Source organism: Anas platyrhynchos, chromosome 2 (genome assembly GCF_047663525.1).
Source record: "Anas platyrhynchos isolate ZD024472 breed Pekin duck chromosome 2, IASCAAS_PekinDuck_T2T, whole genome shotgun sequence".
In the NCBI taxonomy this organism is placed as follows: Eukaryota; Metazoa; Chordata; class Aves; order Anseriformes; family Anatidae; genus Anas; species Anas platyrhynchos.
Genome location: NC_092588.1, coordinates 4,329,184 through 4,343,020, shown reverse-complemented (window position 1 = coordinate 4,343,020; position 13,837 = coordinate 4,329,184). Strand labels below are relative to the sequence as shown.

The following is a 13,837-nucleotide window of genomic DNA, read 5'->3' as shown; positions in this document are numbered from 1 at the left end:
TACCAGAACATTGCTTCATGAAACATTGATGACATCCCACAGAGAACTCAGATCTCTCCAAGAACTCTTTTCAGGAACTTCCCCCATACTTTTTCTGCATACCAATTACCCTTCCTTCCAAAAGCCACTTCTTGACAAAGATTTTCTGTTCTCAGTGATGCCAAATGGATAATTCTTCTCTCTCCGTGTCTCTCTCAAATACCAGGCTTTAGTCTAAACCAGGTATTGCTCACTGGAGTGACTGCGTGGTGGGCTTTGGAACACGGGCACGAAATGCAATGTGGGTTTAGAACAGGCCACTGAAAGGCCCAAACTCAAAAATGCAACATCTGGAAAGGAACAGCTACAACAGGCATCAGTCCCAGACAAGTTCCAAGCTCCGTGGATGGAGACAGCAACCAACTAGTGGCCTTTCAGTGTGGTCAGGTATCTAACTTAAATCTCAGCTGCAATTATAAAATATTTTCTCTTAGATTGTATCAGAAACTCTTGACTGACAGTTTAAAAAAATTAATTCTCTCTCCTTCTGAAACTAAAGACCACGGAAAGTATTTTCTACTCAAAGGCTCTATTTTTGCTTAAGAACTTCTCAAAACAATTTGACATTTTGACATTTTTTCATGTTATTGTGAACAGCTTACGTAAACTGAGAAGACTACATCCTTCCAGTATCCTTTAAAATCTGACAGGTCCTGTGGAAAAGTTAAAGATTGCATTTGGAGTCTTACCTCACAATAGGCAATTTGGTGAACGGAACAGGAGGTAGCTTCAAACCATCTGGCAGAGTGATGAATTCCATTGTGCCAGGGCACTTTGCTGTGTAGCTTTCCAAGCTCTGCGTGACATCTTTCTTTTCTAGAAAATAAATTTGTTTCAAAGAGAGTCAGAAACGTTTTCAACTTGCACGCAACAAAAGTTAAAGATGAAGTTAGAACCTGAAGCGTTACTTGCTTTTTTTGCATTTTTACTAAATAACTCTAACAGAATGCCAAGAAATGTCTGCATTACAACGCTTACATTATGCACCAGAAGCCTCAATGGATGGACCAAAGCTACTTAAATGGTCTTTAATGAGCAAGATAGTTCTATGGACTTCCAGAACTTTTAAAGCATCGGCGTATACCTACCTTTTGTTAGTTTTTTTCAGTGTCAAGACAACAGTTTCTATAATTGAGATAAAAAATCTAAATATCCACAGCAAACAGCATCAAGCACGTAAAGGTTATTGATAAGAACAATATTACATGAACAAGCCCTGTCCTCAAACACCAGCTGAAACAATACTAATTGCAAAGGAGAAACAAATTAGTTTCCATGCTATCTTGTGTTACAACTCCCTAATTTTTAAAACAGTTACACTGTGCTGCTAAATTGTAACAGCCAAGAATTTTTTTTCCTTCAGTTTTATGTAAAAGTACAAGAACATTCAAGCAAACATACATATTTATAATAAACAATTCTGAATTTCATCCCTTATTTCCACCTATTCAAACAAGTAAGTCTCCAGGAAAAAAAAAATCTATTGGGATATATATGAGTATAAAATTGTATTTGTCTGATGAGACCAGAGTCTGAAAACAGAAACAAAGCTGGAACTGTGTGCGTAGATGTGAGCATGAGATAGCTGAAGACTGAGACCTACCTTGGTTTAAGGTACAGCGTACATGTTCCTCTGTACGTGTGCTACCAGTACAAATAGCTATTAAATAACTATATTGTTTCTTGAAAATACCCAGAAATCTAAATATACGAAGATAAAACAAAATAGAAAAGGCACCGCGGGGAGCACAGCGTGCCTTCGGAAGCAAACCCAGTGAGAAGTCCCAAAGATCCCCAGGTGCAGAAGCACAAAAATGTTTGAGGTGCAATCAGGCATGGTTGGAACATTACCACCAGCAATCTGAAGCCCGTGGGCCTTGAAGAGAGGTTGAGACACATCCAGGGGAAACTAATCAGCACCTCCACTAAGCTGGTGGATCCAAACCTTTCCCTGTAGAGCCAGCTGGTGTAACAAGGAGCACCAGCCACAGACAGCAGCTTGGGTGGCTCACGTTGGGTATCAGGAACACATTCAGCAGAGCAGAGCAAGCGCAGCTCCCAGAGAAACTGCCCCAGGGGCTGTGGAATCTCATCTCTGAAGGTTTTCAAGATGCTGCAGAATAAAGCCACAGCTGGTGACAGTCCTGGCTTAAATTGGACTAGGTGGCCATCAGAGGTAAAGTCAGAGCAGTGTTTGTACTGATCCATTATTTCAGGCAGTTGCTGCTGCCTCCTGGCCATCCACACTTCACCCTCCTTCCAAGTTATTACCACTTCACTCCTTTTTAGTGCAAAATGCATCAGAGCAACTTCCAGAAGCAGCCAGATACACCACGGAGATCATGCAAAGGATTCTCTTATTCATATCTTTTCCCCTTAAAAGATAAAGGAGGGCTTCATTTAAAGGGAGAGTGAAGTGTGAGATACTGAACCATTCATTTCAACATAAGGACAGCAGTGAGCTGTCAGATTTACGAACAGTTAATGATTCTGCAACATCCTGAAGCCGTTTCTTTGCTCCTTTACAGATGCAGATCCAGCTCCTGCCCAGTGTGAATTGTCAGGAAATACAAAATCAGCAACTTTCACAACGCAAACAGGGGGCTCTCCTTTACCAGGACGTGGCAGGGAAGAAATATTCTTAACTTGCTCGGTTTTGCCTGCCTGATCTTCCTCAAGACCTGTAATAACAGTGAAACACCGTAAGTAGAAACAGCACATTCAATAATAAAGAACAGGAGCTGAAGGATACAGCTGTGACAAGAGGAATGGGAGAATCAGATCATTTTCTCCTTTAAGGTTAAACTGCTCGTGGCTCAGGGAGGCCCTGGACCTGCTTCTGGAAGAGGACATCTCACCAGGTGCTGCTGCGAGACAGCTAATCCCACACGCTCAGCTCAGCAACGTCAAGGTTCAGGATTCATCCACGGATTTTCAATGCAGAGTCATAAAGCCCAGTGAGAACTAAGCAGTAGGATCCCCTTTTATTGTTATAAGGCATTTGATTATTTCCTAGATTGTCTACTGCCTGTCAGACCAAGCAATGAGATGCTGAAGCTTACATGCTATTGATACCATTCCACACCTGTACTTGCTTTTTTTTTTTTCATAAAAATGACAAATTGCCTTGCTTATGTCTCTGTTCCACTGACACGTCTCAGGCTACTCACCACATTGTAATGGGGTGTACGAAATAACTCCAGAAAACATTTTTTAGACATACACAGACACTCAGAACACAATAGCACAGCCAGGAGTTGTAGCAATTCCAGGCTATTTTCATAACAAACTTCAGACTACAGCATTGAGGATGCTATTTGCCATTTTCTCGGAGCGAGGGCACAAAATAAACATTAAATTTGCTGAGATGGGAAGGATCACAGCCACCAAGAATGACAAAAATGACGTTTATGGATTTCAGAGTCCTGTTTCTACTTCACAGTAGAAGCTCAGCGTGCTTGCTGCAAAGGTATTGCTAAAACAAGACGTTTTTCTAGGCGACTGCTGTATGAAGTGCAGTTTGTAACATGCTGAGCCGAGTCAGCAGCTCGACTGCTTTTCATTTAGCACTGCATCTCAGCTGAGCTGCAGAAGGAACCTCCACCAACAGGACACAGCGAGAAGCATCCACCTAAGAGCAGGAGCTTCACAATCTTTCCCGAGAGCCACTTTTGAAAGCAAACTTTGGAGCCTCTCTCCCTTGACCAAGAAAAGCACCTGAAAAAAATCCGTCCTCTTGGTAGTTTTCTTCCTGTTTGGACAGAAGGGATGGAAAACGGCTGCACTTAGAGGTGGTTGCCCATCTAGCATCTTCATGCTTCTGTGTGTCAGCAGGAAAGCAATCGCCACTTGATCCTCTGACCTGTGAATTAGCCTCAACAGCTTTAAAAGCCTGCGCCGCACCCAGAAACCTCCCTGAATGCTCTTGTGCAGGTTTTAGGGCGGTTGATTTATTGAGTGAGAAATGAGGGGTTATTTTCTCACGTGGAATAACTGTTTCCGATCTTCTTCTCCAATTTCTCTGCAGACTCGTTGAAAGCTCGGGATCATAAAAGGGCTGCAACCAAAACAAAGCTGCACAAAGCCACGGTCAGGACTGCCACTCAAGCATCTCAGTGTGCTCATTATACCCTCATAATGCAATTCCCCTATTTCATACTGAATTATTTTCATTACCACGTTCTTGCCGCTTCTGATAACTGAAAATTTTGCAAGTCCACCAATATTATTGGTAATTTTTTTGCTTAACTACTTCACGTCAACACAATCAACTTCGGTTTTGTCCCAAACCTGCTTGGAGCCTTTTTCTAAGAGGAGAACACAAAAATCCGAAAGCTTTGGTTGCAGAGTTAGAAATCATTTGTGACTGAAAGCCACTGAATATGAAAAAAAAAAGTCTTTTTGCCAGTTTTACAATAACGTGAAGCAACATTTCCCAATAATGGAGCCACTGAAAAAAATCTCAAGAGGACAGGGAAGAAGGTCGGTTATATGGGAACATTTTTAAGGACTTTGGTAACCAAATGTTTAACCATATCACACAAACAAATAACAGAGAAAATTAGAAGAAAACAATTGCTTTAACTCAAGAAATGTAGAATATACCCAGCCACAGCCACTACCCCTTAAAAAGGAGTCAAATATTTAACATACAGTGTATTTTGGCAAGCACGTGGTGGGTCTTGTACTGATGAAGATTTTCTGTCCCTCACAGAGCAATCTGCAGCAAGGCAGACTGAGGAAAGGGAACAGTTTATGTCTGACCTGCCAGCTGCACTGAAAGACGAATGACTTTCTGGTTCCTTCCACAACTTGCTAAAATATTGAAAAGGAAAGTAAGGAAACAGCTACAAGCTTCCGACTTCAGTTTTCCCCTGGTGGTAAGCCCAAAATCTGAGGTTTAACACAAAAAAAAGCTGGTACCCAGGGTTGGTTGTGCTGGCTGAGCTTTTCCTTCTCCCTTGAAAACAGCAAATGGCACTGAAGAAGACAGAGGAGACCTCGTGCAGCAGTCAGCTCCGTCAAGTGGCAGCCAGCTGGCCCACCCCGCTCTCTCAGGAACAAAGTGTCAGACTTCTCCTTGACAAATTACAAGGAACAAGACAGAAAACAGTCAGTCTGACAGCAGAAGAAGCACAAGAAACGGTAATTTCGGTACCCAGAAACAGCAACTTTTCCCTTCACATAACAGAAAGTTGCCTGATGAGCCACCTTCCAACTGGAGAAGATAGAAAAGTGCCTGCTGCCACGGAGATCTGCACCACCGTGCCATCGAGATGCTGCTGATCCTTCAAAGAAAAAAAGCAATTCAGAAAGGCCACAAAATGCCTTAAGACCTTCAACAAAAGCTGGAGCAGTGAGTATTCATGAACGATCAGCTACAAATTGTTTTTACCTTGAAGTTAATCAGTAGCTTACAGCACAAGTGCAGAGGTCTTCATGACCTTGCAATGAGTCCCTCAAATTCTAGCTCGGGAGAGATGCCGAGGGATAGTTAAGGATCCTATTTGTACATTCAGTGCATCCCTCTTCGCTACCACAAGAAAGCTAACGTTGTGAGTGAAGCATCTTAGCAAGACTTGCCCGATCAACCCACTTACTCAGTATTTCAGCTGTTTAATTCAGCAGAACAGAGCAGGTCTCCTCTAATTTGCAGGCAAGCATCACCAGTTTTTCCATTACATAAAGTCTGAGAGGAATTAGCTGACAGCATTTTCTACATTTGTAGCAAATCGCACCTCTAATATTTTTTGGAAGAGCAAGACGTGGAGCGAGTTAACCTTGCTTTCAAACTGCTCATGGGTCTCAAGCCAGTTGCTTTGAAAGGAACACTGCAAGTGTCACCTGGAACAAACTTCACATCTCTGATCTCCGCGTTTAACTGAACAAATTGAACATCCCCACGCCACTTTTTGTCTATAAAAAAATCAGAAGATATTCTCACGGGGAAAAGCAGAAAGCGCTGGCAGACAGTATAGTATATGAACCTGAGAAATCAAGCAAAATAAATCTCTAAATAAATACAGCGGAGACTAAAACTAATAAAATTCACAGTTTGAGATGGAAAAGAGAAGGAACGATAGGAAAATAATTTATCTGTGCCATAGAGAGCTGGATAAGACCCACTTTGCTGCTTTTCATAATGACCTATTCATGCAAGTGGCTCCATCCTAACAAGGAGGGACTGAGTACCAGGGGATTCAGTTATTTGCCGTGTAACAGTTTATCTTTGAAAGAGCAATCATTGGCTTTACTCCTAATATTGCAGGGAAGAGGGAAAGGAGAAATACCTGGTGTCAACACAGCCAAAATGCAGAGGAGCTGTCTGTGTCAGGATAATGCTCTCTGCTTCTGAAGACCACCACAGAGGAAGAAAGAATGGGGAGAGGCTGCCTAAACACACCAAGTTTTTTTGGAAATTTGGTCTTTTAATACAAGAGGGTTTAGCAATCACATAAAACGTGTACACGTTACGTCACAGTAAGTCTGAAATTCACGCCCGGCACAGAAATATTTTGGGATGGAATCTCAAAAAATTGACACAGCCCAAGTGAGAGTTCAGAAAAACGCCATTAAAATTTCAGCACCTAGTTCTCCACCGTACCTGAGCTAACTCCAGATGTCTGTGCTCTTTGAAAAACATTTCAGAATTTATTTTGTATGGACAAGATCAGGACGTAAACCACTGAGAAATATTAATATAGTAATATTGTAATATTGAGCAACAGCAATAAAGAGAAGAGGCTCCTCTTGCCTGAGAAAAGGCCAGTTTCATTGTTTAAGGAACGAGACAACTGTCTGAAAGCTGATAACGAAAACATGCCAGCTCTCTCAGCTAACAGATTTGAGTTTTCCAATCCGTTCGAAAAAGCATTTTTTCAGCAGCACTCCTGAATCTTTTTGTTCTTTTCAAAGCACATCCAAATGGACATCATACTGGGAGATCCCCAAAGCAGATGGATGACATTTAAACACCCGTATTTCTACTTACATATAAAGTGCTCCTTTCAGTAGCAGCCTTGATTAGGAGGGCATTGAGTCTGTTACAGCCATGTAAAATGTATTTGGATTTTAGTAAAATAGTTAATAAAAAATACCTTCCTTCAGCACAAAACGTTAGCAAATAACACCACAAATTCTTCACGTCTTCATATTGTCAATTCAAGCATGCCTTCCTCAAAGTAGGTTTTTTTTCTGGAACAGCTTGGCAAGTTGTCTTCATTTGAACATCTCTCAGTTAATCACATCAGGCTTCTTCAAAAACAGAGGGAACTACGTGGAGATGGGAATTCTGACGTACAGCTTGGAAATTTCATTTTATTTGTGAATGACTTCAAAACAAGTTAGTAAGAACTCTGTGTCATAAAGAAATGCACCGTTTTATTTTAGTGATAGATTTGCTGTTTCACATGACAATTTGGATAAAGCAGAGGCTGGAGGTTTTGTCTGCACCTCACCAAGTCCAACCGACGTCTAAACTAAGGTAAATCGTGTGAAAGACATTCAGGTTTGTGTGTAATGCCAGGCAGTTTGAGTCAGTGTTCATTTTATTCACATTACAGCAGGTTTTCCTTCATGTAACACTGACTCAAACTGCTAGCTTCCAGATTTTGTGGTATCCAAATGAATTTAAATCTCGTATTCCTGTTGGTGACTTAGTCAATCTCATTTATTTACTCCACAATTACTAAAATTCACTGAACTGGGGGCTGAACCAGAGTTACTCCAGCCACACGAGGATAAGCAGATTGCTATTTGAAACAGATAAAACTACTACAGGCATTTTGGTTTTCCTCTCAGCAACCTTAAGTTTCAGCATAGTCTACAAGACGTGTATTTTATTAAAAATCAATTAACCTGTTTTTTTAAAATGTGGTTTTAGAGTGAAGTTGTTTAATGTGCCAGCTCCTCTAGAAAATGCCAGTTCCAAAGTGAGGTTTTAAAAGAATAAAATAAACCCAGAGAGTTTTACCTGGCTGCTACTATTCTGTATTAAAAATAATAATAATGGAAAATAAGAATAAGACGAAAGGAAAAAAGATTTTAAAATATTCAGGAGTGCTTTTGAGTGCTGTTGACTCCCAGCAACAGGAGCAGGTAGCAGTGCTGAAGTTTTTTAGCACAGAACTGAACAAAAGAGCACTAGAACCAAGGCAGAAAAACTCAAATCTTAACTCCAAATCTTCAAATCCTAAATACCACCCACGTTACTGATGCCTTTATATGTCAACCTTGTATGGGAAAACTTGAAGGTGAGCATGCAGCGTCATTCTTTGCAGTACTGCAAGAGAGGTGGAAGAGCTGGAGGAAAAAACAAAACTTTGGCCAGTGGGCTTGTGTATGGTGCGTTTCCATAGAGGGAGTCATATCCATAGAGGGAATCAAGCCACAGAGGGAATCAGTTGGTGCCCACACTTTTAGCATCTTTGAACTTTATCTGGTGCCAGGAATTTATTATTATTCATCTTACAGGTCGGATCACTCCCCATCATAAAACCACTCCGAGTTACTCTTTGAAAGAATTCATTTGGTTTATTCTCTGCAGAGGAAAGGCTCTGCCTTGGAATCTTTCCTCCTAAATTTCCTCCTGTGTTCCCCTTTACTTCCCATGTTTGGACACAACATCCACTTTCACAGTGTACATTTTCTCCATTTGTATTTATTTTGCCCTGCTTTTTCACTATTTTCAGATTTATTCTAATGGAGAAGAGGGAGAACACACTCACACAGAATCCACGATGACATCTTTAAGTGGTCTCCCTGCAAGCAGCAAACACACCACTCCTTATTTCTTCCAATTAGCTTCATTACTTCTACGTAGCTCCTCTTTTCAGAGTTCAGAGCTAATGAGAGGGCTGTTTTTGTTAAAAATCAAACATTCTTACTTGTTTATCCTCATTTTTATTTCTAATATTTACTGTCTTGCTGCTTATGACCTGAATATGATGAAGAAGAAAGGAAAAAAGAGGAACACTGGGAAGAGGCAGGGGAAATGGCAAACAACCAGCTCAAACTAGAGCTCTTAAGAACTCCTACTAGAGCTGTCTGAACAGGGAAGAATGAGAACATCATAGCAAGACATAAACAAGAGAGCAGGACGTGGCGAGGTGAACACACACGAACAAGTTGCTCCTAGAGTCCTGCAAATTGAGGTGGCTTTAAATTATCCCGTGCTCAAGAGGAGCAGCAGTTATTTAGAGGGCTGTAGGTTATTCTGCATCCCTTTCTTCAGTGAGATGCCATTAGTCAAATCCACGTGGGGAACTACAACTCACTGAGTGCTGATGCAGTTTGATTTAATCCTCCCCAGCGTTCAGGGGCAAACTGAAGACAATGTTTTTATGTAAGGATCCCCCAGAAACTAACTCTGGCCTTTACTGCTGCCAATATATTGGCAGAAGGGTTACACCTAAGGGCATTTGCACAGTTGGTTTTGGTCTAGCTGTCAATTTTTATGAGCTTGGTTTAATATTCTTCACTCCTTCCTGCATTTCTACACAGCACTTTGAAATTTAAATATCGCCAAGTGAATGCATATGCAAGTTGTGCCATAAATAAAAATGTCTGCAAAATACTACGTAGTTTCCTCCTTCAAGCGATGAGATAGGAAGGCATATTTTAAGGGTTGTCAGATGCCAGGTTTGACATGTTCAAATTACGATCAGCCCAGGTTTAACCACAACTTCCAGAGATAAACACGGTTTGGGGATTTTTTTCCCAGATTTAGCCCATTGTTTCTTTGCAAAAGGGACAGACCTCACCCCTGGCAGTTGATGTGTCATCTGAACATGACAGCGCTGTAAGGAGCACGAGAAGGTTCTGAAAAGAAATTCTGAAAAGAAAAGGGTCTGAAAGTGATCTCAGATTATTGTCACACAGTCTGTGGTCCTCCAGCTACCCCCAGCTGTATCAAAGCTGTCTGCCAGCCAGCACTGACAAGTCCAGCACGACTCATCTAGAGGACAAGGGGAACCGAAAGAGCATTCAGCATAAGGTTGGGCAGAAATTCCCCGTCGAGGAGGATGACCTCAGCACCGGGGGAGAACAAGCAGCTTGTGGACAGCGAGAAATTATCTGCATGAGCAAACAGCCCGGAGCCCAGCTTGCAAACCCTGAAGTTTTGAATGGCACAGATTAACACGCCGCACGATTTTGAAGCAGCAAGCAATAGCCAGCCCTGCAACGGGGACATTATCGTGCCCCCTCGGGGTTCAGAGTCGTGTCCCTGACATTTATACAACTCGGGGTATTTTTGAAAAATCAACACGGGACCTCTGAAAGGAGCAAAGACGTTTTTCTTAGATAGAACCACGTTTCTCTCCTCCCGTTTCTCTCATCCCCAGCCACGCTGGGGTATTTCCTGTGCAAGGCTGTATGAAAATGCACAAAGCTTTCACACAGCAAATGAAAATCCACACACAGAAAACCCTCTTAAAGGACACTGAAGAACTCTGTTAATAAAGTTTGTTTCTGCAGAAAAAAAACACCCAGCTACTGCGAGAGCGACCCCCCTACGTCCTTCATCACATGCAGGACTTCGTCCGTCCTCTGCCTGAAGAGAAATGTCAAAACAATTTTTTCACTGAAGATTTCATGTCCTTCAGAGAATCACTGACAGTGGCCAGAGCGATGACAACGTGCTGTGCAGAGGGCACGCCTGCGTCCAAAGCGTGTCTGTAATGAAGCCCAGGATATCACTTGCAGTTTAGCTAGGGCTAAAACAAATTTTGTCGTGACAAAACGGAATGCTTCTCCTGTTACCTTTGCCTGCTGGTTATCCAAGATCAGAAGATAGAACCAGCATCAAGAAGTCAGTGTGCACTTTCATATTTACTCCCACGATCTCAAACTGCTTTGGAGACCAATCTACCAAATCTGCAGTTTGGTAGCAGAGGCTGCAGCTGTATTTAGTGATGTCAGAAGAATCAGTGCTGCAGAAGGATGACAGAAAGGCATCCTCGCACGTTTCAGGAAGTATTTCCAGATCTTGTTCTCTCTCTCACCTCGTGTCACTCACCTCAAGAATTGGGGCATCCAAAATGCTTGGTCAAAAGATGAAACATAACCTCTGCGTGTTTCGTGCAAGGCACAGTAATTACACTACTGATTAAGGAAGTATTAGACAGGCAGATCAGCAGAGATCTCGGATGTACAGCCCAACATCTCATCAGAACACTGAAAAGCACGAGAGCAGCCAGAGGACAGGAAGATCTTAATGGCTGAGATACACAAAGAAGCACTGGAAGGTGACTATTATTTCCCCAAGTAATAAAAGAGACCAACTTTGAGAATTTTTAATGAACTGAACTGGTCCAAAGAAGGCACAAAGCATCCCTCGTTGCATGCCATACCACGAACAGTGAGAGAAGGTCAGTTTTGTGTACTTCCATCCTTGTCACCAGAGAAGTAGCCAAAGCATCAGGTGTGATGGACTTCAAAACCCACTGAACACCTGGAAGAACCCGAACTTGCAGAAGTACCACACGTGCTTTCTGTAGGTTAATTCTGTGTGGATTGTCATACTCCAGTAACTGCTGTTTTTAAGTAACTCTCTGTTTAGAAAAGCCCTCTCAGAATCATCTGTTCACAATATAAATTGCAGTCCTTTTACGTATTACGGATACTATCAGAATCAATAAAAATCCACCAGAAAATGTTGTTTTTCAGGTATCTGACCTCACCCAAATTAAATTCAGCGTGAGCTGTACACAGCGTTATGTTTCAAAAAGTGTTATGCAAAAGAGATGGATTTAGTTCCAAGAAACTCCGCAACTGCACATTTTAATTCTTATTGAAAGAAGTGATTCTCGAGGGGTTGTTAACATTAAAACATAATGGTTGGAGATCACAGAGCTTTACAGCAGAGTTTGGTACCTCTTTTTGCTAACCAGAAGATTGCATTTTACAGATTTATGTAACTAAATAGCTTAATTTTAAATCAGACTCCGATAACTCCCGTTTATTTGATGATACTGTTACTTGGATTTGCATGCTTGGAAATTGTAGTTCCAGTAAATATACACAGAAATTGCGTTCTTAAAATAATTATCAGTGACATTTAATTAATTCAAATACAAGAAAGCTTTGTTTTAAACACAGACTATTAGACAATGCATTTGTGTTCTGTGAATAGAAGCAAGAGCTCCTAATGAGATTTTTCATTACTAATACAAAATCTCATCCTCTTAAATTCGACTTGAAGCGGAAAGAAATCAAATTCTTCTGTCTGCTGAAATCCCAGTTTCTCAACTTCAGCTGAAGCAGTAAATGAACGGAAGTAGATTAAGAAGATAGAATGAGCCAATATTCCTTTTCTGTGTCTACAAGAAGCAAATCCTCTGACATAAAAGGCTTACATTATGTCCCAGTACCAAAACTTTGCCTGGTAACTTCCTTCCAGTTTAGAGTTCTCACTTCCACTGGTTTTAGTTTTAAAGATGACGACCTGCAAATTCTGAATTTTAAATACAAGCATAGGATTTAACATGTATCCTCAATTAAAAGCTTTAAAAATAGGAAGTGTGTTTTATTTAAGAAAAAATAGTTCTGGGTAAAAAATTTGTTTTAAAAAGAGTGAGTTTTCCTCTACCTCTTAACTTCTAACGTGGCAACTTTCCATAGAGAATAATACTAAAATCTTAGCATTCTCTGGTGCTACTGTGTTATTTCAATTTCATAACGAAACCTTTATTTGGTAAAGAAAACCTTGAAGTTTCAGTCATGATTATCCGAGAAGAATACTAGTTATATCTTAAAAAGTGTGAAGTTCTAAATAGTTCTAACACTTTGTAAGAAGTTCATGATATAATGGAAAATGTTCACAGACTTTAAATAAACAGTAAGTAGCAAAATTTTATGCATCCAAAGCATCTTGCTTTAGTCCTTTACTACAATCCATGGTTCAAGGAGGTTCTTTGGTTTATTTTTCCTGATAATAATGGACAAAAAAAAACACTATAAATACACAATAATTTTCTATGCTAAATGAACCCTTGCACAATAACACACAAGAACAGTCTCAGAAGAATTAACAAAAAAAAATTATAATCCAGAAGTACAGTTCTGGTACTCCCTGGCACTCTAGTTTGGAATGCTCACCATGTCTAAGCACCACACTATCAGCAAAAGATTTCAAACACAATAGCCAGCTCTATTTTGGACCCCTTCAGCAGAAATGGCTAAAAAGATTCAGCTACATTTCAAACGTTTTGGAAAACACTGAGTTTTAATTTTTCAAAGACGGTAAACATCAGAGTTAACAGAGGTCTTCTGAAGCTTTACTCAGACATGCAATGTTTGAAGACCAGAAAGACTTGAATTTCAGCTTTTTTTTTTTCCCATATAGAGAAAACTGAAACAGAACATTCATGAGATTCAAAACCTCATGGCAAATACAAAAAAAAAATGTTGTTTTTAGGAACTTTTTAGGATTTGGGATTTGCAACAACATGTGGACATCTGTGGAACTGCTTAAAGCCTTTTCTTCAGTGAAGCTTCCCATACATAAATCAATGAAGCTTCATGTAAGAGCCCAGGAAAACCCAAAGACCTTTTCAACAGCAAATACGACCTACAGAGAGGCAGATAATTTATTCCACCAGCTCCTCTCTGTTCCTCTCCTTTCTCCATTACTGATTTGAGCCACTATATAAACAAGGGAATTCATGAGTAGGCAAAAAGCTGAAGCCTGCCAACAAAATTCTTGGTTGCAGGAGACACCAAAAAGAGACATTTGCACATTACTAAAGAAGAAAGGAGGAAAAACAATTGCTGAATTCAGTTCCATCTTGCTCAGCTG

At 40.7% G+C, this 13,837-nt stretch overlaps 1 protein-coding gene across 4 annotated transcripts in view; it reads right to left on the bottom strand.

Moving 5' to 3' along the window:
- Window positions 1-13,837, bottom strand: part of TRAPPC9 (trafficking protein particle complex subunit 9) — a 460,345-nt gene that overhangs the window by 420,175 nt on the left and 26,333 nt on the right. For all 4 annotated transcript variants that reach the window (XM_038173943.2, XM_038173949.2, XM_038173944.2 and 1 more), the window contains one exon: window positions 729-855. In XM_038173943.2, the coding sequence (XP_038029871.2) occupies window positions 729-855 (127 nt within the window). The remainder of the gene's footprint in view (window positions 1-728; window positions 856-13,837) is intronic.